Source organism: Xiphophorus maculatus, chromosome 11 (assembly GCF_002775205.1).
Source record: "Xiphophorus maculatus strain JP 163 A chromosome 11, X_maculatus-5.0-male, whole genome shotgun sequence".
Classification (NCBI taxonomy): domain Eukaryota; kingdom Metazoa; phylum Chordata; class Actinopteri; order Cyprinodontiformes; family Poeciliidae; genus Xiphophorus; species Xiphophorus maculatus.
Window position 1 is genome coordinate 2,517,058 of NC_036453.1, and position 27,532 is coordinate 2,544,589.

Here is a 27,532-nt window from a genome sequence, read left to right on the forward strand (position 1 = left end):
CAATGCTTCTAGTACACTTTGAGAGAATAACATTCTAGCTATTATAAGCATTGTTATAAAGCTTTTTAAAAAAAGGTTGATTGTACATGACACCACACCCCGGCTTTAATTGGGATTTTTCACTCAGCTAATGACTGAGTTATTATTTTCACACCAAAGCCCTGCTTTTATTTTTCAGTTAGCTGGTGAAAACATAACATGACTAGAGTATTACATTTGAGGGGGGAAAGCGGCTTTGTAAAAAGTCTGACATTTGCAATTCCCCCTGCCCCCATTTTTGTCTTTGTAACAGAAGATGGCGCCTGTTTGACGCTAAAACTGTCTATTATTGATCGGTGATGTGATTCTGAGCAGCTTCACGTGTTAGAAGGCAGCGCCATAAATCCAGCAGGACTGTGCGTGGGCCACAGCTTTAGCACACAATGATGAAGCACGGTGCCAAGCTTCCCTCCGCAGCGGACTGACTGACTGGCTGGCTGGCTGGCTGGCTCGGTGCGTTTGGGTGTCAGACAAGAAAGGCGTGGCAGTGGGACGGTCCAGGCGCACCGAGCAGTGGAAAACACACACACACACACACACACAAACCAAGGTCTAATGACCTGGGATCAGCTGAGGCCCCGGAGCTTCCTCATATAGGAAACATATTAGCTTTATTACTGACTAAATCTGCGCCTTTAAGAGCCACCTCCAGGCCGTGGGTGCGCCTCACATCGGACCCTGTCGTGAGGTGAGTTGACGCGGCTGTCTTTGGTTTTCTTTTGCATTAAAGATGAAAGGACTGGGCGTTGTACCGCCGGACTCTCCATCCTGTTGGCTTTATACAGAACATGTCAGAGGAGATGCCGTCCTCCTCTGTTCACCGGGTGCCGCTCTCCTTTTCTCTTCCAATGGCCGCACTAAAATAGAAACCATGACAAAAGAGGACGCCGTCTTCTCGCGCGCATTGGTTTATGTCGCGCGACTTTCTATTGACTTTAAAATGTGTTTTGAACTACACCATAAATGGTGGGGAAATTATTAGGTGCGATGCTGTGGCCGCCTACAGATTAGCTCAGTAAACACGGTCCTGCTGCTTTCTGTGGCCCAGCAGCCTTTGCGACTCGGTGCGGAGTCGCTGTGGGAGCCGCACGCGCCTCTTAGCTGACACAAATGGGCTTTTGCGTTTAGCTCAGGTCTGTAGAGTGTCGAGCTGCTGCCGCTCGCCTCTGCCTGCCCTCAGGCTGGGAGCCATTATTCACTGGTCCTGCTGGTGCTGATGCTGCGGCGCTCGCGAGTGTTGCTAGGCAGCCATGCTGCGCGCGGGCCGCTGTCGTGATGTGAACAGGAGGAAGAGAAACAACAGCACTGTAACACGGGGGTTGCAGAGCCGAACAAAGCGCACAGCTGATCTCATCCTGGATCTACTTTTGTTTAATTTGCCTTTTACTCGCGATATGAAGAGAGACTTTGCGCGCTTTGACTTTACTTCGCAACACAGCCACCGTACTTTGCATTTGACATAAACAAGCCAGGGAATATCAGAAATGAAATGTTGTGATTCCAAAAGAACTGGAAGAACATAACATGTTGTTCCATGCAGCTAAGTGAAGCTGTGTTACACTAAAACTGGTCGTTTGTGACAGTCGAATTCTGTGTCACTTAGAAAAAAAACTATTTTTTCATCGACTAATCCACTTTACTATGGGTTCCACTTCATTTGATCTCTGTTATGCCTTTTTTCATTTTGAATCTGTTTATATATCACAGTTTGGTTGATGGTTTTTTTTCCACATATGGTGCTGAAAGTTTCTTCAGTCCCCCCCACATCAAAAAGACATTCCGTATTTAATATGTGTCGCTCACTTCAGCCTGCTTCAACCTTCACAACCTGAAAATGCAGCTTAGTGATACAAATCACCCTTCTTTATGTGACTGATGACCTTTAGAAGCATTTTAGAAATAGGAATGCTTTTCAAGGGCAGTATTTGTGTTTGGGGCTATGATTGCTGTGGCACACCGTCACAGTCAGTTACGCAAATAAAGTAATGAATAGTTGTTATTGTTAACTATAACAACTGTTTTGCAATAGTACTGCAAAATTCAGAGATAAAACGTAAAGTCCTGGTGTTTGGGAGATCCATAGAAACAAAGATATAGAATAAATACTAAATTTATTAATAATTTTCAAACACTTATTCAACAAATTATGATAAGAGCTTTTCTGCTCTTAATAGAAAACTGAAATATCACGAGCCGGTTTGTTCCTGATTAATCAGTTAATCTATCTAGTCAAGATAGAGAGAACCTGCATAACAGGTATATGTGGCGTACGGCTTGCTAATTGTATTTTTTAAACATAGATATCTTAAGTTTTTGACATGACTGAATGTCAAAATATTTGTTTCAAAAAAGGCCAGCAGTGATTACAAGGATGTGGGTGGAGGGCAAACTCTGGTGTCTCATTAAGAAGAATTCAAACTGAAGCAACGCTATGCTAGCAAATTTCATACACTAGATTGTGATAGCAATAACTAAGCCATACAAGTTTGCATCGCTTCTTGTCTTTTTTAAAAAGTGTGTAGCGTCCTGTGCTGATGTGCACAGTGCCTGGCTGTGCTGGCAGTGACTCTGTGAATCCCTGCAGCTTCCTGCCAGTCAAACAGATGAAGACAGACCCCAGAGGACGGTCAGCGGGGAGCCGTGACCTTCTGTCAGCTGTAGCTTAGTGAGCAATGCGTTCTGACTGGCAGCCGGAGTCGGGGCCAGGCTGCTACAAGATGATCATCTCTGCAGGGGGAAATCTCTCCCCCTTGGAGGCTCTGTGTGTGTGAGGCAGAGCAGATCTACTACTAACACGATGCGTTTGAGCCACTTCGATTGACTCCAGTGCCAGCTCTCTGGAGTCACAGAACGGTGAAGAAATCGGATGCCTCTGGTCTTCTCAGAAGTTTCATTCCTCTCCTGATCATTTTTGGATTTAAAATTGTCGACCAGATCTCGTCTTAGCCCAGAGACATTTCAGTGATTACTCCTACTGACCTCCTTAAGACTGAGTTCGAAACCTTTACGGTTTGACGTTGACATTCACTCATTGAGGTAGTGAACAATGATTCTGCAAACTGGAATTGATTGTATAAGTTTAAATTTATTGTGTTTTTTCTTAAAGAGCCAGTATTATATTATGTCAAGTTTTCATATCTTTACAAGATGTCAAAAACATGCCTGGAGTGTTGCTTTGATTCTTTCATGTATGTTTGAGAAATCCTTTAATCTCCTATGGCAACCATTCAGCTGTGCAAAACGCCTGGGTGGATCTAGCTCCACCTTGAAGATGCAAATCCTCTTCTGAGCTGCAGGTTCCAAGTTTCTGAGCTTCCACCACAAAGAGCAGCCCTCCTCTGCAACTCCCCCTACTCCGCTCCTTCAGACTAGCCAGCAGCAGTTAGCAACCACCTGGTGGTGCTGCATCTGCTGAGCTCATTATAGGAGCTACTTCTCAGTGCAACGCTGGTCAAATGCTGCTAAAGGGTTAATAGAGGACCCATGTTGTGTTGATTTCCTGAAGGCGGAGTTTCAGAAAGAGCAGGAGCTTCTTAAAGAGGCAGAGCCCAAACTTCAATTCATTAAGTTATGAAGTCAAATTTCTTTTAAGTCATATTTAATATATACAGAATTTTCATAACAACTGAAGGTAACATGGCTATAAAACGGCAGTATTGCATCTGGAAAACACAGAATTCTGCCTCTTCAAGACAGGATTGATGTCACAGATGGGACATCTACAAGGTCAGTGGATGAACTTGGCTGCATATTTGTCCACTCTATCTCTTGGCTTACAGGCACAGATTCAGCTTCTAGTCCATACGTTTTCTAAAGTTGAGGTCCTGGTCATTCCAAAACCTCGATGTTATCCTTCTCGATTCCAAAACTAGTTTGGATGTGTGTTTGGGGAACAGCCAACAGCATTTGAGTTTCAACCATCACACTCTGATCGGTTTCTCCTTCAACATAAACCTATCAGCCGCTGGAAGGTTCTGAAACACTTGTCACCGTCTGATAAAAATAAAAGTAAAAAGTTTCATGTCGACTGACAAAAAAAACTTTTTTTAAGTTTTTTTTAACGTGTCAACCGTAAACCAATTAACCAGTAAAAGAAAAGGGAGAAAAAATTTACCCCAGAGCTGCTTAATGAAACTCCCATCTGTGTGTGCTGCTGGATATCAGCTCTCTCTCAGACATGAGCACTAAGTGAGGCTTAAACAGGAGCGAATAAAAACTCATGTAAAGGTAAGCAATTGAATATTTTCAGCGACATTAAAACTAAAATCTCCCTTTCGTACACTCAGCGGGGCGGCCTGCTGTCGGAAAGGAAAGCTTCCATGGAACAAAAGTAATGTGATGATGCGGCGTTGTTGGAGACCAGCAGCACCAGCCTGAGTCATTAGGACCCTCCCTGCAGGAGGAGGAGGCAGTGACTCTCTGCTGCCTCCACTCCCTCCCCTCTGATATCGAAACCAGAATCTATTGTCTGAAGCAGAACAAGAGATGCAGATTTAGAAACATTTTGCTGTTAAACAGTTAACATAGTCATATATAGTCATATTCCATTTTGGGACCCTCTTTTATTTATAATCTGTATCAATGACTTAAAAAATGTTTGTGAAAGCGCACTGCCTCTTATGTTCACACACGATATTTTTAGTATTACACATGGGGAGAAAACAGGTGATCAAACTAAAAAAAAAAAGATTTCATTTGTTACAGCCAATCAAATTAAGTTTATCCAAGTCAATATATTAAGTTTAAGTTGTCATGTTAAAGAAATGTAAATAATTAAGTTTGACAAACTTAATTTGATGACATGTAACAATTTAACTGCGTTTTGTTAGATGGAGCTCCTCGTTTTTCAGTGCAATCAGTTGTCTAATATTTCTTAATGGTTTAAAGTTAACCAACTTTAAATATTATCTGTATATAAAAAATAAATCATTATTGTTGGCACAAAAAGCAAAAGATTTAACAAAGATGTGAAATTATACATTGGAATAATAAAATAGAATATTCTGTTATTCTATATTTAAGCTACAACTCGGGATTTCTATTCCATATTTAACATCTATTTTGTGCAGATTATGTCATATGTACTTGCTTGAAGGCTAATCCCGTTGGGTTGGAGCGTGTGTTTTAATCCAGAGGTTCAGCGAAAGCTGATGTTTCCTGCCGCGAGCTCTAACAAACGTCCGGGCGGATCAGTTTCGGAAAATCGAGGGTTTGTAACCTGAGAGCGCGTGTCGGCTGAGCTTTTACAGAGCTCTCACAAATCAAGTGAGTCAGTCAGTTAGCGGGATGCAGAAGGAGGGCGTGGTGTGTTCAGGCCGTTATCTGGTCCCTGCAGCTCGGTCGGTGTGTACCAGGGAGGGGCCGGCCGGCCGATCCTCCGCTCCAGATCCTTACTGTAACTCTTTACTCTTTCCTCAACAACGCAGCTGTATCATTTCCTCTCAGTGGTGCTCTCTCTCTCTCTCTCTGCATGCGAGATCCAAGTGCTTATGCGTGCATTTTCCGACTGAGCTGCATTTCCTGCAGCTGGGACCCAGAGGAATACAGCATCCTTAATGTAATGGTATAGTATTCGCTTTAATGCCTCCATTTAAAAGTTACGAGGAAATGAGAACTTGATGTTCACTTTCTGCTTGCAAGCAGGAAATGAGACTCTTCAAGTCAGGTATTTATAGTTGATCTACAGGACTTTGATTGAATGGTTTATGTTTTATGAATTATGGATAACGCTCATTGGATTTTTTTATTTATGATTTTAATTCTTTTGAAGTTGATGTGCATGTTGGATTCTCTTGATCTTTTAAAAGACATTCCTTGAAAAGACTTAATCTGTTTCATCCTTAATGAGGTAGAGAGATTAGGATTAGCATATTTAAGATAGTTTCCCATTTGTTGCAGATTAATGGATTTATCCTTAAACATTTTTATCATGTTATAACCACAAACGTCAATGCGTCTACAGTAGAGAGGTAGTTCATAGCTGAAGATGTTTTGCAGATAAAAATCCAAAGTAAAAGCAACACATTGGCTTCAGGGGTCCAGCTGTGTGTAATTTGTTCTAGACAAACATCGTCATGGAGACCAAGGAGTACAGATGATGAATCAGTAAAGCAGCAGCGTTGTTGTAACTCTGGACAAAATGCAGATATACGAATTTGGTTTGAGAGTCGACTATTAGCTGTGCATTTCAGAAATCTGGTCTTTATTGAAGGGCACGGAGCATCATTGTTAAAAGTCTTGATTTTGATTCATAGTTACGTGTATTTTAATGCATTAGTGTTTGTTTTATCTGTTTGTTTGTTTGTTTGTTCCAGCTGGAACCTTTATATTTGCACATTTCTGGTACGCCCCTAAATCCAACGCACAACCTACAGCCACTAACGAAAACACTGGACCACATGCTGCTTCTCTTGGCGTATTGGGGGTCATTTTTGCTTCAAAAATCAATCTGATGGGAAAGACTATGAATGTGTTCAAGTTGTGCTAAAGGAGTTAGCAAATCAGCGAACACATTCAAGACTAAAATAGCACCTCAACGCTAAACATGTAGCAGCAGCACAGACGTCCCCAGAGCCATTGTCCACATTTCTTAAGAAGCTCCATGAATGATCTGGAGTTCCTGAAACACTTGAAAGTTGAATGGGTAGAATAAGACTTTGCACCAAACTGATGGTTGAATAACCTAAATAACAGATTAAAAACAATAAATTGTTTGTTCTTGAGCTAAGATTCTATTTATTCAATGATTTAACAGCAAAAAGGGCTTTTAACTGAAAATGCTGCTTATTTTGTCAGTATATGGTTTTCGATGACAGACTCTGCAGTTGACTAATTCAGAAATTTGTATCGAGTCGATCTGGTTGTTAAGAACAACCTGTAACAATTCTTAGTGAAGTTCTACACAAAGCATGTAGGAAGAATGCACTGATGAAAACCACGAGACGAGAATTAAACTTCTTGCCCGAAATATAAAATATTTACCTGCTGAAAAAAATAACACTGCACATCATACAGGAACATGTATGATGTGCATACATCATATGTATGCACATCATCAGCTCCACGGTGATGCTTGGTGGTGGCAGCATCATGCTATGAAGTTGCTTTTCCCCGTTGGTCTTCTCCACAACCCTTTAAACACACAAACAGATCAAAGACTGAAATGTATGTTTTGGAGTAATGGGCTACTTGGACAATAAAAATGGGCAAAAAATAATCATACATCCCACTTGTAATACGTAATGTACCTTTATTTTCTTGGTAGGTCTCCACCAGGCTATAACACACTCACTATAAAACGCAGAAAATGAGTAAGTCTCCCACCCCAAAGGGCACTCCGGTGCAGCGCAGCCCCAGCGACGGGGCCCCCGAGAGCCTCCAGTCTCCCCAGCACTCCACCCCCATCACTGGACACAAGAAACGGATCTCCAGCCTCCTTCAGAGTCCGGTGAGAAGGCTGCTTGTTTCTGCAGAACTTGGTACTGTTGTTGTTTTTTTTAATTGCCTTTTTCTTAGCTGTAGTTTCTCTAAATGTGATTATACCCTCACAATAAATCTCTGAATTGCCTCTTTAGCAGAGAGGATGTAATTGGAGTAAAATGCCAGGCCTGGTCGAGTCTGCTAATGTCAGCAGTGAAGCAACATGTCGCTGATGAAATTAAATGATCACCTTGTGGTGAATTTGCAGAGGCTTTTCTTTAAAGGGGATGTATTATGAAAAAATCATATTTTTCTACTACGATTTGGGTTTCTACTGCTTCTAAAAACAGCCCAAGGGACTAAAAAGGCTACTAAAAACATCAAATTATTGCTATTTTTGGCAATAATTTAATGTTTTTTAGTGTCTGGAAAACAAGCCATTTCAAAAATCTCTGTTATGTAACTCCATCTCGTTTGGTCACCTGATTTTACCGCTATATGCGCTGTACAATAGCAGATTTTTTTTTTTCTCGACTTACCACTCAAAACAACTTGCAGCTTTCTTGGTGATTGTGCAGGAGGTTCTGCTTCTGCTTTTCGAAGATGTATGGTTGTATAATTACACATTTGCTTCAGCCATTTTCACGTGTAAATGTAAAATGGACGGCGTGGCTAGCAGCAGCTTATTTGGATTTAAAGTGACAAAAGACCCTAAGAGAGCTCATTCTGGAAGGAGCTCAAAATGGAAAACAATCTCATTATCTAAGAATGATTTTGTATAAAACAAAAAAATATAATAAACATATTGTAACTGATAGGTTTATTTGTCATAACCTGCAAAGAATCAGCCAGAGACAGAGATTAGGTTTCTTTTAATTTCTTTTCTGCAGAATAGGAGAATTGAGAACAGACGCGACGAATCGCTGTCAAACACTGTCTGGACTCAATTCTGCCAGTTCTTTCTTTGCATTTCTCTTTATTGTATAGAAAAAGGAGGTTGGGCTTCTTCACACAGTCACACAGAGAATTGACCAACCGTCTTTACATTCTGGAGCCTCCTATGGACATGCCCTTACAAGGGCATGTGACTGACCACAACTAATCAGTTACATATGGAACTAATAACACATGAATGTTTAACGTTTTTAGCTTCCAAGCAAACATCCTAAACAAAGTTAATAATATACTATACTACAAAAGAAAGAGAAGTTAAGTAAATATAAAAAGAAGAATAATAGAGTAATAATATGAAAAGAATAATATGAAAGAATAATATGAAAACATAACTTGTAAAATAAACTCATGAGTAAATGAACAGGAGGATAATTTTTCTAACAGTAACCTGTTCAAGGAAGCATAATATTTCATCTTTACACTGCACAATTACAACATATACAGTTCCAGTTTAAACATTTGGACCTTATCTGAAGCTGTAAGTGAAAATGCGGCTGGGCTGTATTGTTACGGTTCAAATCTCGTTTGTTAACTTGATGTGTCTGCTGGCAGTCCTTCAGAGAGGAGCTGGATGTGCTGATCCAGGAACAGATGAAGAAGGGCGGCAGCTCGTCCAATCTCTGGGCCCTGAGGCAGCTCGCCGATTTCATGGCCTCTCACGGCTCGCCGGCCGCCCTGCCCGTCTCACCTTCCAGTACGTTTTGCAGTAAATCCTTTCTCTCTTTTTTTTTTAATGTGTTTTCTGAAAGTTTACCACGACCCAAAACAAGCAAATAAATCCAGGACAGAATAAAAGTGGAATGAAAATGTGAAACGGAATTATTGTGCAACACCTCAGAGAGGACAGCGTGTGAAATCGACACAGATTTCATGAATTCTCTCAGAAAGAAAAACAAAAACGCACCGTACGATAAAGACAGCAAAATAAAAATGCAGAGAATGCACAAAGAGAATGCAAAGTGCTGCAAATTCAATCCACCCTGAAAAATGTACTAAAGTCAAACATTATACCTGATCTACTCATGTGTTTGCTATAATTTGAGTGTGCTGAGCTTCATATAGGAGGAAACAGGAGATCTTCTAGGTCAACCACAGCTTAAAACACGGCTGGAAGAAAGTCGTTTCATTTTTAGAGAGCTCCTTTCAGCTCCAAACACCACGACTCCGAGTAGAGCGGGGAAATGGACGGAATAAAGCTCCTCTCTACAAAGTCATTGGCAATCTTGATGAGTTTTAAAAAACCTTAAGTTACATGTGTTTCCTTACAGTAGGAAAACCTGACTTTCATTTTGATTTTCCGTGGGAAAAAGAAGTCCCATATTAAGAAATTGAGGAGCCCACAAGTGTTGCACTTGTAATTTTGTTAAAAACAACTATTTCTTAATACGGGACTTCTTAAAATACATTTTAAAATGAATGTAACTGATGGGGTTTTTAGATGTAATTGTATATATAAGTTTTTTTCTAGACGTCTTTATCTTGCAAACACACCAAGGAGGTAAACAAAACCTGTTCAGCAGGCTGATATAAAACTACACCAAAGATGGTATATGCATAAAAATACAGTAATTGTATCTATGTGTGATGGCAGGCAAAAATATTCTTTTCTGTCCTAATATCATAAAATGTTGAGTTTGGCTCACAATATAGGAAGTTTGAGTTGAACTCTGTGCTTTGGACAGATGGGACTAAGATGCAGTTGTTGAGTAACAAACACTCCAGGTGTTGTTAGTGTGAAAATATTAATACACCGCAGTTTGATGCACAGGGCTGTTTCTTTAAAACCTGCAGAATGTAACTTTCACAAAAATATGTTTTTTCTATATTCCATAATGTGTCTGTATGAACCTCAGAAAGTTTGTATTAAAGGGGATTTTGTTAGTTCGTCCACTTGCACTCTGAATCAATATTTCTTTTTGCTATACAGAGCTAATTTTATGAAAACTGTTCAGCACATTTGCTGAATCAAATCAACCCTTCAAAATAAAAAGTCGCATCATTGTATTTTGCTCATTTGTAACAAATTAATAGGATTTACACTTTTACTACAAACTTACGTTGGCTGACCAAGAGGCTCTCATTATTTTCCTCCTGCTTCTTCCTGGCAGACATGATGATGGTGACCCCCATCAACGACCTGCATGGCTGGGAGCCAGGCAGCTTGGTGAAGGGGGAGCGGCTGATGCGCTGCAAACTGGCCAGCACCCACCGACTCTTCGACCTCTACGGCTGGGCCCAGATCAGCCACACGCTTCTCACGGTTAGTTTGCAAACCAGCTTCATTCCTGCTTTCATTGGTTTTAGGACAATTGTGCTACGAGGAGAGACCATTTATCTCTGTGTCGATGGCCAGTAATGTCTGTCCTGTCTGGTGTGCTAACTGGTGTGTTCTCCTTTCTGGCAGCTACGTGTGAGTAAAGAACAGGAACACTTCCTGGTGCTTCCAGAAGGCCTGGCCTACAGCGAGGTGGCTGGATCCAGCCTGGTGAGTCCAGAGTTCACAAAAAATGACGGTTTCCTATAGCTTCCAAAACTTTGATGGTGCTGTGTTGCATTTCTAACAGGTGAAGGTGAATCTTCTGGGTGAGGTGGTGGAGAAGGGCAGCACCAACCTCCAGGTAGACACCGACAAGTTCAGCCTGCACTCGGCCATCTACTCGGCCCGACCCGACGTCCGCTGCCTGCTGCACCTCCACACACCTGCTACGGCGGCGGTGAGTCAGTGTGGGGTGACGGTCACTCTGCCGACTTGCTCAGAAGAGACACCTGTTTGCTTGGATTCAGGAAAAGTGAACGTCTTTTACCTTCCGAGGCTGACAGTCTACCGTCTCCAGGTCTCTGCGATGAAGAGCGGCCTGCTGCCGCTGTCCCACGAGGCTCTGCTGGTTGGCGACGTGGCCTACTACGATTACAACGGAGTAGTGGGGGAGGAAGAGGACCGGATGGAGTTGCAGAAGAGCTTAGGACCCACTTGTAAGGTGAGCAATATCACAAGAGACCAGACTGAATTAGACACTGATCCGGTGTTCCAGCCACGCCATCGAGCTGTAGGGCTGAATGCAGAGGTGATGTAGGCTTACACTGGATTAGTGATTGAAGCCTGAACTGCTACTTGCTGCTTTTCTCTCCGCCAGGTTTTGGTGCTGAGGAATCACGGCATCGTGGCTCTGGGGGAATCGATGGAGGAGGCCTTCTACACCATCTACCACATACAGGCAGCCTGCCAGATCCAGGTACCACTCGCAAGGTGGCTCAGAAATACTTGTCTTGTATGAACACTGTAGTAATTTGAATCTACTGAATGACAAACTGCAAACCAGAGTTTCCTCAACACGTAATTGATCGTGGCACACCGTCAAGGTGAAATAAAAGCCGCCACGCCTTCAGAACGAAGTGAGTTTGAAACGAATTCATTTTGTGAATCATTAAAATTTGATCTTTCATTTGAAAATCCGACATTGCCGGTTCCTGCTTGTCTGGCTGCGAAGCTGGCTACTGTGTGCTGCGCTGCTGTCAGGAGTGAAGCAAAACTAGAGAGAAGAGTCGCAAGTAGAAGGAGAAAAAAAGTGAAAGGAAGGTTAAGTTGAAGGCATTTTTAGCCCCAGTCTGTGAAAACAATCCTAATGGTAACGTATGCTGCATTTGACCGACAGTAACTCACGTAGTTATTAATTCCTAATCTTTATGCTCTTTTGATTCCCATCTCAGTCCTTACCTGCATGATAAATTATGGTTTGCTTTGTCCTCTCATCTATGTAACCACTGCTGGTTCATTATGGATAAAGCTTTTAATGGTCAAAGTTTTAACGTAGTAAAAAGATTCTTTTATGCCCGGAGTAACAGATTCTGGGACATACAGAAAATGTGGTTAGCTCTTTCTTTCTAATCAAGGCCGTAGCTTCTTCTAAAGAAACTGTCTGCAGACATCAGCCTTGGTTGGATTAGCTCTGTACATGCCTGTTTGTCTTTGGCAGGTGTCAGCTTTGTGTAGTTCTGGAGGGGAACACAACCTGATTATGTTGGACCGGGTGATCCATAAACCCAACCCAACTGGCACAGTGAGCTGGGCCGGCTCCACCTTCGGACCCCTGCATAAGAGCCGAACCGGGGAACATGAGTTTGAAGCTCTAATGAGGACTCTGGATAATCTGGTAAGCACCAAATAAACTAAACAACATCAGAAATATTATTATTGATCACTCTTGAAAATGAGATCTAGATCTCAACGAGGTTTATCTGGTTAAATAAAGGGGGAAAAAAACACAAAAACCAGGTCTGTCATAATAACAGATAAATTGTCCCAGAAATGATTTTGATCAACAATAATATTGTTGTTTTGAGAGTATTTTAAAGTAAAATATTGATAATGGCATAATAATGCAAGTTCGCCATGTCAATAAACTTTAATATTGATCACTGGAAGATGTTTCGAATATCCAAAATAAGACACAACAACCAAAAACAATAAATAAAACGGAAATAGAAAACACACACCCCCAAAGCCATAAATAAAATGGATCCAATGACTGTCGACAAAATCGCCTTTCAAAATGAAAATTGCCGCTCTCATTTGAATTTATCATGCGATTAATTTATCTTATTGTGACAGGCTTAATCAGAGCTAGACGATAGATGTGTTAGTCCACCTGGCAACATGAGGTTTAGTGCCTTGCTCGCGCTGCAGCAAATAACCTGGATTTGAACTGATAACCTTCTCGTTCAAGCTGTCTGAGTCCGTACTGCTGTGGGTTTAAACAATCCGTTTTTAATTCCCCCAGCTTACCTCTCTGACCTCTTGCTGGAGTTAAAATCTGACACCCTGAAGCTTTTTATTCGGCTAAGCTGCTTAAAAGTAAAATCATTTTCTCTGCTGGAGTTTTGCTTTAAACCTTTCCCAACAAAGTGTGCCATCTCTGGCCATGTGACCAAATAAAAAAAGTTGTAGGGACGTACAGATCAGGATTTGTTTTTCTGAGAGACTTGAATCTATTAAGAATAACTGAAGCCAAATCCCATTCAGATACTTGATTAAAGTTAATAAAATCAATACCAGGGACGTGCCTGAAAAAACTCAGGAGCTTTTAAAGGCAGTGAGATAGCTCTATGTTTAATCAGTGATGTTGAGTAGACGGTAACTCTAAAGGCAGCAACCTCTTCTACTTTTCCTTTTTCTGACAGCAACAAGTAATTTGTTTCAACGCAGAGCAGCATTTTGCTTTGGCTAACGAAGCTAATGCTAATCTGAGCATAACTACGAGCTGAACCCGGTTAAGACAGTCATAATGTTGCAACAGCACTTTACCCAATACACTTCTGATCATGTATCTCAGTGAACAAAATGTCGCCCTTCAATGCTATTGTTCTCCTGTTGTGTGGTTTGCTAAAAATGCTAGGCTAACGCATATTTGATGTAACTTTTGGTCATTTGTCATTTTTCAGTTTTGCTACAGTTAACTGTTTGTGAACAAAACTTACAGAAAAAGTTAACTCTTTTCTTTGAACTTTATAAAAGTGAACCTCTAGTGTTTCTGTGGATATTTTAGTGAATCTCTCCATGACGTTATGCCATCGTGGGAGCATATAGCTACTTGCTATAAGCATTGCTATCAATTTTATAGTGTGGTGGAAAGCACTTTTGCTGCATTTTCTGTTGATGCTTCAAAACAAAAAAGAATAAAACACTTCTTGCGGTTTGCAAGTTGAAGCCTTAAAGCACAGCAGTGTGAAATGTTGAGTGTGCAGAAGCAGCGGGCTAATGTAGCACAGAATGCCGTTTTAGGGTCTAAAAGCTTAAACCACAAAAACCCAGCAGGCTGAGTGCAGAGGAGTTTCAAAAAGGGTTTTAGCTGCCCACAAGCATGACATAATAAAAAGGTGATCCTGTTGTTGGAGTAACATTATTAAACCTAATGGACATTGCAGCAAAAGTTTAGGGAATGAGTTCAGCTGTGCAGTGCATACTTTAAACTTAAAGGGGCAGTATTGCTTAAATTCAACATTTTTGATCTTTATCATGTAATAATGCTATTCAATCATCATAAACGTACCTGGAGTGTTGTCTTGTTGCATGTTTGAGATATCCTTTAATCTCCCGTGGCAACCTTTCAGCTGTGCAAAACGCCTGGTTGGACCTAGCCCCGCCTCTGAGGTTAAAGCTCCTCCTCAGAGCTGCAGTTTCTGAACTTCTGCCTCACTCAGCTCCTTCAGACTAGCCAGCAGCAATTTGCAAACACCTGCTATTTTATTATAGAGGCTACATCTTAGTGCAACACTGGTAAAAATGTTAAAGGATTTAGAGGAGTGACGTAATGACTGCCTGAAGGCGGAGTTTCAGAAACAGTAGGAGTTTTTAAAGAGACGGGGGCCCAATTTCAAGGCGAAGTCATATTTGACATGTATGGCTTTTTTTCTTCTTTTTTTGTATAACAACTGAAGGTAACATAGTTACTTGATTGTGCTATAAAATGGCTTTATGTGCCTGGACAATGCATAATACTGCTTGTTTAAAACATTTTCCTTTTGGTGTTCAGGGCTATCGTACGGGCTACGCCTACCGCTTCCCCGTGCTGCTGGAGCGGTCGCGGACGCGGAGGGAGGTGGAGGTGCCGGCGACCGTAACGGCCTTCCACCAGTTTGATGATGACGGCATCCACCCGGCCCTGAGGCAGCACCCGTTTGCCCAGCGCCAGCAGCAGGAGAGGACCCGATGGCTCAACACCCCCAACACCTACCAGAAAGTCAGCCAGGAGCAGGCAAGCCCGGGACACCAGCGCACCACTGTGAGCTCCTAGGCATAAATATCAGCCTTAAACAAGCAGCGCTTTGCAAAAATACTCCTGCCCCTTCAGCTTTTTCACGTTTACTATCTTCAAAGCATCAGGAAAGCAGTGAGAGTTAAATCATGCAAAGTAGAAGTCAGTATTAGGAAAACATCCAATTTGATTTTCAATAAATTAAAAATATACAATTTATTGATATATTTCCATTTTAACTACAATGTTTTTTTTAAAAGGTGTTTTCTGGCTATTGTCTGCTGTTTGGCATCGAGTCGACTTAATTGTAGATTCTTGTATTCTAACTACATTAACACCTCTTTTCCTTCTAAAACTGTTTATGCTGAATTAAACCACAAGTATCACCAGATATATTGCAGCTGCTAACACTTATTGAGATACGAAACGATATCAAAGCATGTTTATGTGTTGAAATGGCCCAGTCAAAGTCCAGATCTAAATTGACATAAAATTTTGTGACTATATTTTAAAGTAGATTTTTTTTTTTTCATGTGCTTTCAGTTGTTTTTTAGATGTGTGAAGCTGAGTGGAACATGCTCAGAAAGCCTTAGAAAACGCAGCGCTGTTTGAATTTTTATTTGTATATCATTTTGAAAAATGTATAATTCTCATTTTACATTAAAGTTATGTTCTGTCTTGTATTTTTCATCTGATATTGCAATAAAATGCATTAGAAATGTGTGATTGCAACCTAACAAAATGAGAAAATGTTCACACTTTACTGCACATGTATTCCTGCCCTTTTATTCTACAGGAGTAAATTTATAAAGTCCCTTCCTTTGACTGGGCCATAAACACTGTGACCTACAGGAAAAAGAGGTGGTGAGATCAGAAGGATCACAATCGGGGTATAAAAAGTGAAATGAATGAAAGAAGAAGTGGTAAATGCTTTTTGATGATGCAGCGAGGATAAAGGATACAGAGTGACTCATCATCTTTCTCACATATGGAATATAATCAGTCTGGACTTACTGAGATATTTCTACATCCAGGAGTGAACAACCTTCTGATTTTTCTCATGCTTTTTCTGAGTCAGGAGGTTTTTATTTTTGTTTTCAAATATTCTGAAGGAAACGTGACACTTCCTGTGACCCTGAACAGGATTTGGCAGGTAGAAAAAAAAAAGTTTCAGTTACATAAAAAAAAAAAAAAGAGAGGTAGTCTCAGATCAGTGGGAGGAGCTTCACAGTCCCTCCCATCCTCTTCACCCTCTTCTCTGCATTGCAGAGGAAAGTCCATTAGCTTGGCGAGATATACAACAAAGCAAACTCTGCCCTCTTGTGGCCAAACATGCTACATGCTCACAAATTTCCTTTTGGTTATGTTTTTTTTTCTTTCTTTTTCTTATTAAAATAGATACAGCAGGTGGCTAATTATGCATTTCTTCACTCTGCTTGTTTTTCTTCTAAATTAAGTAACTTAAACCCCGCTTCCCTTCCTTCATTTCTTACTGCAGTGGCTGAAAACAGAAGAGCTGACCCAGGCTGGCAGCACAGCCATCAAGATAGAGAACCCAAACCAGTTTGTGCCTCTGTTCACCAACCCTCAGGAGGTGATCGAGACACGAAACAAGGCGAGTCCGTCCTCCGTCCTTTTCCCTTCGAACACCCCCGCCCCCCGCCCCCCACACCCCACGAACCAAACCTATTCACAGATCCCATCATGTTATACTCAGATACGACAACAGAACCGCCAGGATATGAAGACAGCAGGGCCGCAGTCGCAGGTCCTCGCAAGCGTCATAACAGACGACAGCCCTCCGGTACCAGCAGCACCGGTTCTGATCCTGAAACCTTGAAGCTAATTCCCCTCAACCTTTGACCATGAATGAAAACATGCATTTTATTGGGGTTTGTGTGTGTGTGTGCGTGCGTGTGTTTGTGTGTGTCCGTCAGACCCCAGTGAGCCCACCCAAAGTTCCACCAGAACCAGAACCACCCAATCCGTTCAATGAGCTGACCGACAAGGAGCTGGACGAGTACCGCAAGGAGGTGGAGCGAAAACGGGACGGAGGGACCGACGGTAACAGCTACTTTAATGACCTCAGCAGCTTTAGCTAGTGTTTGTACCTGGCTTTATATATTTTAACAACTCTCAAGAAATTCTGGACTATGCCTTTAAAGGAGAGTTCAACCTGCATATTGTGGATAATTATTCTTATCTCACATTTGGCAGATGGCAGATCTAGATAAGAATATTGTCTCATTTATGATACTGAAAATGTTTTATTGCACCACAACCATAGAAAGGAGAAGTAGGTCACTGAAAGTAGATTATTTTATTTTGTAATAATCACAAAGCAAATAAAATTCCTTTTGTTAATTTTTTTTGCACATTTTTAGTTTCTTAACTTCTCTGACACCTGTCTATAATTTACCTGTGCCCTGTTTGTGTAGGTGTTTATTTCCAATGTCTTCCTGTAAAATCGATGAAATATGCAACCCATCACTTTTATACATATATAAATGTCTTTCTTTGTTCCACCTCTCCTTGTTCTGTTTTCATCCACCCATCTATCCATGCATCCATTCATGTGTCTAAAATTAAGGCTTTAAAATGTCTTAAATTCATAAAAATATACGTTGGCAATAACAAAATTACAGTTTCAATGCAACGTTCAGGAGGAGCGCCTGGTTGGTTGTCACGTCAGACTGTCAGTTCCCCAAACTGCACAAAAAAACCTTGTAAAGTTCTCTTGGGGTCAGTACGACCCAGGTGGACCGCGCACAAAGTAAAAAGCTTGTGGGGTTCAAAAGACAATCAATTTTTTGCATTCTGTGACTCGAGGAAGTTGAGGCCACCAGTAGCTAGCTGTGAATACACCCTTGCTATCTAGCTAACTTTTTTGTGTCTATAATGAATGAGTGCAAATGTATTACAGTTGGCTGGACAACACTCTTTTTCGCCACTTCCTTTGCCAACCCATATAGGGATAGTTGCATTCTGGGGAAAAAACACATTTAAGCTTGGCATTACAGGGTTAACGCTGTAGAGAGCCAAAAATCTGTTTTTGCTCAGCTTGATTGTAATTCAGTAAAATCCATCCATTCATTCATTCATTCATTCATTCATTCATTCATTCATTCATTCATTCATTCATTCATTCAGTTTGGTTCTCTTACGTTTATCAGCTAAAGAGCTAAATATTCAGATTCAGTCTTTCTGCTGCCTGGTGTTTCTTATCTAGATCTTAGGCAACAGTGGAAACAATCAACTGTCTCCAAATAAAAATTGAAATCAGTAAAAAAAATCTTCAAGAAAATAAAACAAGTGCGTTCCATGCTAAAGAAGTAGAGCGGGGCCATTTTGTGTTTGTACATTATGTTTAGCATAGACTGGCTGTTTCCTACTGACCAAAAATGTGTCTGCAAGGTTAAATGGAGAATCTTTGTTAGTGTGAATGTGAGCATGCTTGTGTGTCTCTGTGTTGTGTTGTGATGGACTGGTGATGTGTTCACCTCTCACTCACTTATGTTGGCCAGAGCTTCAGGACTCATAATGAGCTTGAGTATGAAAAGGCCCAAACATGGATGGACTGGAGATCCGAACTTTGAAACTTTAAGGGCTTCTTACACAAATCAAATCAAACGAAGAGGCCTCCAGTTCTGCCACCGCCTCTTCCATGTTGTTCTTTTCCGTCTTCCTTCCTCCTGTCCTGACTCTGCTGTCCAAATAATTCTAGTTTCTGAGGGTTGAACATCCATTGTGGCTTATGTTGTAAATCCACACAGGTCTGATTGGGACTCCATGAAATTTTCCATTTCTTGGTCATTTATCTTTTGGTCCTGAAGGTTTGGTCAATTCAAATATTGGTTTGAACTCTATTGCAGGTCCAGAAAAAAAATGAAATGGAGTCAAATCTGGTTTCAAACAAAAAGTGTTTCCAGATTTTGCTCCTATCTAACCTGCAACTTTTAGATGCGCCTCTGCTGCACCACACCTGAATAGAATAATTAGGTCATTAAGGCTCTGGAGAACTGATCTACACAAGGAGGAGGTAATGAAGCCATTTCATTCCTGTGTTTGTACCTGTGGCACATCTAAGAACTGCAGGACTCTGGCCCTTGAGGACTGGAGTTTGACACCTGTGGTTTAGAATAAAGCTAAATGTTTGTTAGAAAAATACCCAACCTGTTTCAGGAGGACCAAAAGCCTAAAGCTGTTGAAAAGATTTAATGCAGTGAAAGTGGGGAAAAAAGCAAACAACTAAATGTTGAATTTTTATTGCACTTTCAAGAATGTACTGTTTTTGGTTAGTTTTTATTTCTACGATTGCCAGAAAAATAATAATGCATAAAAGTCAATGTTGTCATTCATTGCTGACCTGGTCAAGGCTGAAGCACCCACATCAAAAATATTTCACGCTGCAGTTTTGTTGTTGTTGTTTTTACAAAACAGGTATATAAACATAGAAAACATTTTTAAAAATATAAAAAACTTTCTATCTCTGGATAGGTCTGAAGTTGCTGAAAATATTTAATGCAGTAAAAGTGAAAAAAGTGCCATTACATATTCAGATGTAACTTATAAGAACATTTTGTGAACTAAGGTTAAAAGGTGTGTAGTGTATTTAAAGCCTGAAACAAAGCCTGTTCATCTGTTACTGTGTCGTAACTGTGTGTAATTTGTCCTCACTGCTGTTTGCTTCACAAATTGAACCCTGTGCTCAGCTGATGCTCACTGTCCCTCACTGTCTGTCTTTGTGTGTGTGTGTGTGTGTGTGGGTGGGTGTGTGTGTGTGTGTGTGTAACTGTAGGGGAGGAGGTAGAGAATGGCTTGGAGTCTCCTCCTGCTACCTCCCCTACAAAAGGCCCTGCAGTCAGCCTCCCTCCTGTCTCAGGTGAGGCTTGGCAGAACACACACACTGTGTGCGCATGTGTGTGTGTGTGTGTGTGTGTGTGTGTGTGTGTGTGTGTGTGTGTGTGTGTGTGTGTGTGTGTGTGTGTGTGTGTGTGTGTGTGTGTGTGTAATGTTCATCTTGGTTTCCAGGCTGTTTCTCTGACACACACCTTGCGTCAGTTTTCTCTCACGGACTCAGATGTCTGAGCTCTGCTTCTTGCCTCTGACAGCAACGTTCCTCCTCCTTCTGCTCCCTCACAACGGCAACACAGCCGGGACTAAATCGACAATAATTTGAATAATAATCGGTGAAAAATTTATTTTTATACTAATTATTCATACCAAAAAAAAAAGACTAAATTTGGAAGCGTACAGTCATGTTTGATGTATTAAAACATTATTAAAAAGTTCTTTTATTTTAGTAATTATCTGTGGAGCTAAATTGGGGACTTAAAAGTTTGTGCAAAAGAAAAAAAATTGAACTGAAGAAAAATGTTTAAACTGAAAAATTATTTTTAAACTGACAAAAAAAGTTGAAGCTGAAAAAAATGTCAAAACCACTTTTGAAATTGAAGTTTTTCTTTTCAGTTTCAATTATTTTTTCTTTTGAACAAACTTTACGGCCCCAAACAAGGCGAAAATTAGGGCATTTCACAAACCAAATAATGGAAACCCTTTTTTCGCATCACACAAGTCACGTGACCAACAACCGGATGTTAGTAGTGGTGAATGAGGAAAAGACAAAGACGACAGAAAGTGATAGAAGGATGATGGCACGGCATGTTTTTAATGACTTACCTTTAAAGTTACCTTCAAAGGTCGCAAGAACAAACTTATGTGTGCAATTTTTAATTGCGTTTCTTACTTAATGGAAACAGCAAAATTGTATTTTGATGACATTAGCAGAATATTGACAGTTTGGTAATGGAAACGCAGCTTTTGAAACCAGTTGAAAACCCACGTCCTGTAGACAAGCATGTTCATCCACAGACATTCCCCGCATGCAGCCCCGCAGCAGCACCAAACTCCAGCCTCTGGTACACGCTTGCTTACTCTGATGCTTTCTCTGCTCCCATTTCAACCGTCTGTTGCAGCAATGGAGGTACACAACGACTCTCCGGTCCTTCAGAACGGAGGGGACGAGGAGAAGCAGGTGACTAAAGAACTGGAGGAAGGGATGAAGGCGCTCTCGACCAACGACACCTCCACTCCCACGGCGCCGCCAATCAAACCGCAGGGCGGGACCCCAGAGGGCTCGCCGTGCAAGTCTCCGTCCAAGAAGAAAAAGAAGTTCAAGCCGCCATCGTTCCTGAAAAAGAGCAAGAAGCAGAAAGAAAAAGTAGAGACCTGAGACGGGTCCCACAGACACGTCAGGCCTTGCCGAAGCGCCACAGGTCGTCACGTCTGACTGGAACAGTCGACGGAACCGCGTCACAATCATTCAGAGCCATTTCAATGTCGAACCCCCAGACACGGTATCTTAAGAGTGCCACTGCTAGCCACTGAATTTGATGTTTGTGGTGATTCATCGAGTAAGTTTAAAGAGCTCCTGTAATTACTTTCACCAACTGTTTGATCCAGGCCGGACACAGCCCAGCCATCCAGTTTGACTCACTACTTTCGATCACTCTCACGGTTTTCTGTACTCCACAAGTCCCCTCTATCGGTTTGTCGTTGCACCTCACTGTACAGGAATTCAACCATGTTTCCTCTCTCAAAGCAGGCCTGTGACTTGGATCCTGTATAAGTGACACTTTAGTTTTTCTGACAATACACGTTGGAATTTAAAGTGTGTTATTCATGTATAGCACTTAACATAGGTAGATCGATGTTTTTGCACGTCTTATTCTTTCATCATTATACATTGTCTCTTAGCCTTTGGTTGTAGTTATCAAGTAGATGTTGCAGGGTTAGTCTGTGAGGACAGTCGCAGTGTAGAAATCTACTGATAGCTATTGATTGTGCGGAGTTGACGGAAAGCAAGGAAATGTCGCCCAGCTACAAGTTAAGCTGCAGTTTAAGCTGTTATTAACCACAAAGGTTAATCTAAAAATAAAAAAAAGGTTGCTCGTTATTGCAATCGGAATATGCTGAGGGCGTCCAACATTCCACTTTTCTTGTTTGATTTTAAAACATACATGTGCAAAAGACCTCTTTCCAAGTAATATTTCTTTTTCTGTTTGAACCAGTAGCTGTTATCAAACTGCTGATGTGTGATGGTGGCTCATTGGTTTGAATTAATTTTCTATAAGAATGTATATGTGAGTGTTGCGAGGTTGCAATGTATCAGTCATTAAAGATCCAGTTAGGTTCCAAGTCCACTGAGCGAAGCCTCTATGTGTATGTCTGCTCTCTTTGCTTTGCACGTTAAACTGATCAAACTCCAGCAGAGCCAAGTCCTCAGACCACTTGGGAACAACAAGCTAACAGCTGCAATGATTACCTCTGTTAAGGCCAATGGTGAAAATCACGATTTATTGATGTAATTGGAACATTGTGACCAGATCAGCATGGTTATGGAATATGCATTGGTTTTGCAGTATTTATATCCTTGAACCCCAGTTTTAGTTGTATACAATGGAAGCCCCGCTTATTCCCCATTCAGTATTCGTAGATTCATCTCCTCGCAGGTTTTTTCTGAATACCAAATTAATAAACAAATTTGGATCAAATTCGCAACTGGATCAAACAGTTGCATAATTGATTAATGAGGTTCAGGCTGTGGTAGGCAATGCATATTTCTCCTGCAGATTCTGATGCAAAAAAATATAATCTGAAAAAAAAAACTGCCCTTCTGACCAGTAAACAGTGAAGGCAAAAGAAAAGATCCAGGAGAAAAGAAAAATACACAATCCAGTGGCTCAAACCACAAAAGATGAAATCTTCCTCATAGTTTTTTGGCTGTACCAGTCTAACCAACCTCAGCAGACAGAAAGCACAACACTTCCTGTTGATGTTCCCTGTCCCACTGACGGAAGAGAAGGACATTTTGAACCGAGACTGACTGGAGAAGTCCACGTTGATTCCCGTGCCCGAATTGCGGAGATCAGCAATCCCCCCACCGCGACCTGAGTTATTGGATTAGAACGGGAGAAAATAAAAAATGATTATGAAAAAAAACAAAAAACAAATAACAGTAGCACAAATAGTGACTCACGTATTTCACTGCTCTTCTGACTGAGCCGCTGCATCCTGACTCCGCTCTGTAGCGGTTTTTTCTTCTAAAGCCCGCGGTGCAGGTGTGTTTTTTCGAGAGAAGAACATAGTTATCGGTAGTTGTTGTCGTTCTTTTCTCTTCTGGGCAAAAAGATTCTTATAAACCGACATGCCACCATCGATTATGTTAAATTTGGCAAGCTGTTTTATATTAAACCGCAACGTTGTTGACACACAGGTAGAGAAGAAGCAGAGAGACTGTTTAGCCAATCAGAATGCAGAACACAATGCACGATGCAAATCCGCAGCGAGACCGTGAAAGGTGAACCGCGATATACCGAAGGTTCACTGTACTCCGATGTTGTTTTGTTACTCATTCTGCTGCAAGTTGGCTCAATTTTGACAGGCATGACGTAACCGGTAAAATCCGGTTTAGGATTTTCAAAATAAAAGATCCGGAAGTAGTTCATTATTTCTTGCGCGGCCCGGTACCAATTGGACCGGTCCGCGGCCCGGTGGTTGGGGACCACTGCTGTAGGGGCTCACTAAGCTAACAAATTGTTTAATAAAACATTATCGAAATTATATTTTTATCTTCCGCTTTGTATTGTGAACTGGTGGTTTAAGTTCAGTCCTACACTAATCTTAATTCATTAAAAGCTATTTTCCCCTTATCCTAAATACACAAACTTTGTTTTTCAAATTACATATTCAAACTGAACTGTAAAATTTCTCCAGCTCATCCTGTTCCTTATTTTATTCTTATATATTTTGGTGCTGACTAGATCAGAGCATATTTTGCTACAAGCTAATTTTTATTAGCAAGAGGCTAATTTGCCTTATTACAAATTCATCAAAGTAAGCCTGTTTTTTTTTTCAACAGGTTTGTTTTTCACTGTATCATTTTATTGGTTCTTCTATTTTTACTTAGATTGTTTGTTACTGATTTACTTTTATGCGGTTTATTAGTTTTTATTCATTTTTTGTTTAGTTACAGTAGCTTAGTCAAGTGTTGCTAGCTTGGCGAGTTGTTTGAATAAAGCCTTTGAATTGGAAAGTTGAAATAGTTTTGTTAGAAAACTATTTCACAGAAAAGTTTTCAGTGTTACTGTAGAGTTTGAGAACATAAGTGCTGAAATGAATTCATATTGTATTTAATATCCAAGTCTCAGTAGGCAGGCTAGGAGCAGATTGAGGAACTGTTGATGGTCAGGGAGAAGTTATTGGTTTTAAAGTGGGTGGTCTTGGTGCCAATTGAAATAATTATTAATATTTTTTAATTATTAAACAATAAATATTAATTAATTATAATCATTTTTGAGTTAAGTTTAAGAAAGTTAGCTGTGAACCATGAGTTAATAATGAATTTTATTAATAGTTAATCCTAGCCGAGCCAAAGTTATTGTTGCACAACATTATGTGTATGTATGTTTAATTAAATATTACAGAAACACCCACCTATATATGTAAGCATGGATGTATGAATGTACATATTGTGCCTCCAGCCCTGGACTTAATTACAGTGAACAAAAAGGTTGGTATAAAGGTTTATCACTTTATAAAATAAGATTATTCTATATTTGTCTCACAAGGGGGAAATTGAAGCCGTTGCAGCAGAAAGTGGACGGAACCAAATAAGAGTAACAGAGATGAAGAAAACATCAGAATGTAAAAACAGTGCAGTGTTGAAATCAACTAGAAATCTGAATAAGAAAATGTCAGTTTGTATACAAAAAATACAGATGTATACATATAAATGTATATAAATACACACACAAATATACATTTACAAACATGCACACACATACATATACACTGGCCAGTTGCGACACCAAATTTTGCTGAACGATAAATTGTCCCAGAAGCTATTGTGATAAATGATATTACTGTTTTGAGAAAATTTTCAAGTACTCATAATGATGATGGCATAATGATGCAAGAACACATTCTCAAAGAAAAGTCAACTTTAAACTCTAACGAACATTTAACACTGGAACTAGAAGATGTTTAAAATAAAACAACAAATAAAATGAATTATGAAGTCTTAAAAAAAAGGCTCTAGTTGAGACCAAAGCACCAGACGGACGACTTTTGTCATCCAGTTTTTGGTAGTAAGAGAGAAAAGAGAAAAACGATAAATCATGCAAATTATTGAGCTTGTTTTAATCGATCAAGCAATTAATTGTTTTATTGCGATAAGCCTCCATATGTATGCATCTTTACTTCTGCATGATTTATTATGTAGCCCCTTTTTTTAAGGACAGTTTTGTTTACAGACACTTCATAATTTATTCTATTTGTTGTTTTTGTTGCTTTGTTTATTGTATTGAAAATATGTTCCAGTTCCAGTGTTAAATGTTCATTGGAATTTAAAGTTTAACAAAAGTAAAACAATATCATTTATCACAATAACTTCTCATTATTGCAAAATGTATCATTCAGCAAAATTTGGTGTCATGACTTTTGGTGTGTGCATGTTGTGTATGCATCTGTATATGTTATGTAGTTTATGTAAATCAATTACATGTAATTGATTTCATTTAAATCAATTCAATTAATTAATTTGTTGCGACATATTGTAATACTTCAATTAATCGCATGTATGTATGCGTGGATATAATAAACAGATATGCTATATGGATGTGCGTAAGGCTTTATTTTCTTTCCAGGACATAAAGGTTGCAATGTGCGCTTCCTTATATGGCTTCAGAAGGAAGTGGATCTTTATCGTTTACTTCGCCCATTATCGTTTCGGACAAAAACACCCAATACGCCTTAAACAACTTAAGTTTCTTATTCTCCTCAATTAGATTGTTGTTTTCCTCGGTCAGCAACTTTGCCTTCTCTTCCGCCTCAGAGCTTTGGCTCTGCAGTTGGTTTAGTTTTCTGCTGCTCTTGAAAACGGCCTCCAGACATTCCTCCAGCTCTTTAGTGAGCCCCTGCCTTTTCTCTTCTGTCCCTGTCAGGTTGTCTCTAACCAAAGTCAGTTCTCTGTCAAGCATAGACAATGTATTCTTGTTATTCGCTTCTGTCTCTTCCATTTGCTTCCTTGTCTGCTCCAGCCGATCGTGTAAAAGCTGATTTTCAGCTTTGGCGTTCACCAGCTGCTCTTCAAGAGTTGTGATGTCGCCGTTTAAGCCTTCGTTGACCTCCTTCAGCGAAGCATTTTCTCTTTCGGACTCACTGAGATCCGTCTGGACGTCGCAGAGTTTGCCCTCGACGTCTTTGATCTGATCCTCGAGAGCTGACACTTGCATGGAGAGCTTTGCTTCGTTGTCTTCCCTTTCTTTCACTTCCTTCTTCAATCCTTCGATCTCCTCGTTTATGGTCGACACCACACTCGTGTTTCTCTCCCGATCGTTTTCAGATTGAACGGAGAGTTTCTGTAATTCCAGCTCCATCCAATGGATGATATTCCGAGCTTTTACGGCTTCTTCTGTCATGCCTCTCAAGTGCTCATCTTTGGCCTGCAGTTCTGTCTGGAGTTGGTCACTCTCCGAGGTTTTCACCTCCAGTAACTCTGACAGCTCCTTATTTCTCACGCTCTCTCTGCGAATCTCTGCCGTCAACGCCTCAGTGTTATTTCTAAGCGACTTCGTTTGGTTTCTGAATTTGTTCAGTTCATTCAAAAGTCCATTGTTTTCTCTCTCTAAGCCTTTTACTTTATCGTTCAATGTCACCAATATCTCTTTGTCCTTTTCAGACAAATTTTGTCGATTAAGCCTTTCAATACGTAATGCCTCCTCGGCGTTCTTACTCTTTGTCTGCTCGTTCTGTAGGAGGTTCTGAAGTTCCCGTATTTTATTTAGGTTTTGCTGCTCTCTCTCTTTAAGATCGTCATTTTGCTTCTTTAGCTGGCTTATGTCTGACGCCATTAATTTAGCTTCTTTCTTCAACTTGTCAAAATCTTGCAGATCTTTCGCTTGCTGCTCTCGCCATAGCATCTGAATGGCATTTTTGTTGCAGAGTGTCTTGACTTCCTTTTGAAGAGCAACGTTCTCCTCCTGAATCCTGCTCAGATTTTTCACCCTTTCTTCTTGTTTGTTCTGCAAGTCTGAAATGGTCTCCTGCAGCTCCTTTATTTTGTCATCGCAAGACTCTACCGCTTTTAGCTTATCTTTAAGCAACCTTACCTCTTTTTGTTGTTTCAGATTGTTCTCGACTAAACTTGCTATTTCCTTCTTACATTTTTTGTTTTCCTCCATGAGCAGTTTCTCATTCTTCTCGGACCTCAGCAGGGCCTTGTTCTGTAGCGAGCTTGCAGACGGAAACATTTTGAAATGCTTTCCAAAAACGAACTTCGGTCAGGTTTCTTTAGGATATGTCAATAG

At 40.5% G+C, this 27,532-nt stretch overlaps 1 protein-coding gene across 7 annotated transcripts; it reads left to right on the plus strand.

Annotated features, from left to right (window-relative positions):
- The first annotated feature begins 398 nt into the window (after nt 1-398).
- On the plus strand, nt 399-22,364 carry add2 (adducin 2). Of its 7 annotated transcripts, none has more exons than XM_023342556.1 (15): nt 399-727; nt 7,304-7,486; nt 8,965-9,106; nt 10,521-10,672; nt 10,817-10,897; nt 10,977-11,126; nt 11,247-11,390; nt 11,547-11,645; nt 12,387-12,563; nt 14,943-15,164; nt 16,663-16,779; nt 16,882-16,983; nt 17,102-17,228; nt 19,963-20,046; nt 21,140-22,364. In XM_023342556.1, exons 2-15 carry the CDS (start codon nt 7,346-7,348, stop codon nt 21,394-21,396), a joined length of 1,995 nt encoding a protein of 664 aa, XP_023198324.1. In that variant the 5' UTR covers nt 399-727; nt 7,304-7,345; the 3' UTR covers nt 21,397-22,364. The 7 variants fall into 7 exon arrangements, with proteins under 7 accessions (XP_023198324.1, XP_023198320.1, XP_014325415.1 ...); XM_023342552.1 differs by having other exon boundaries at nt 400-727; nt 14,943-15,191; XM_014469929.2 differs by having other exon boundaries at nt 402-727; nt 14,943-15,191; nt 16,882-16,968.
- Nucleotides 22,365-27,532: the final 5,168 nt, after the last annotated feature.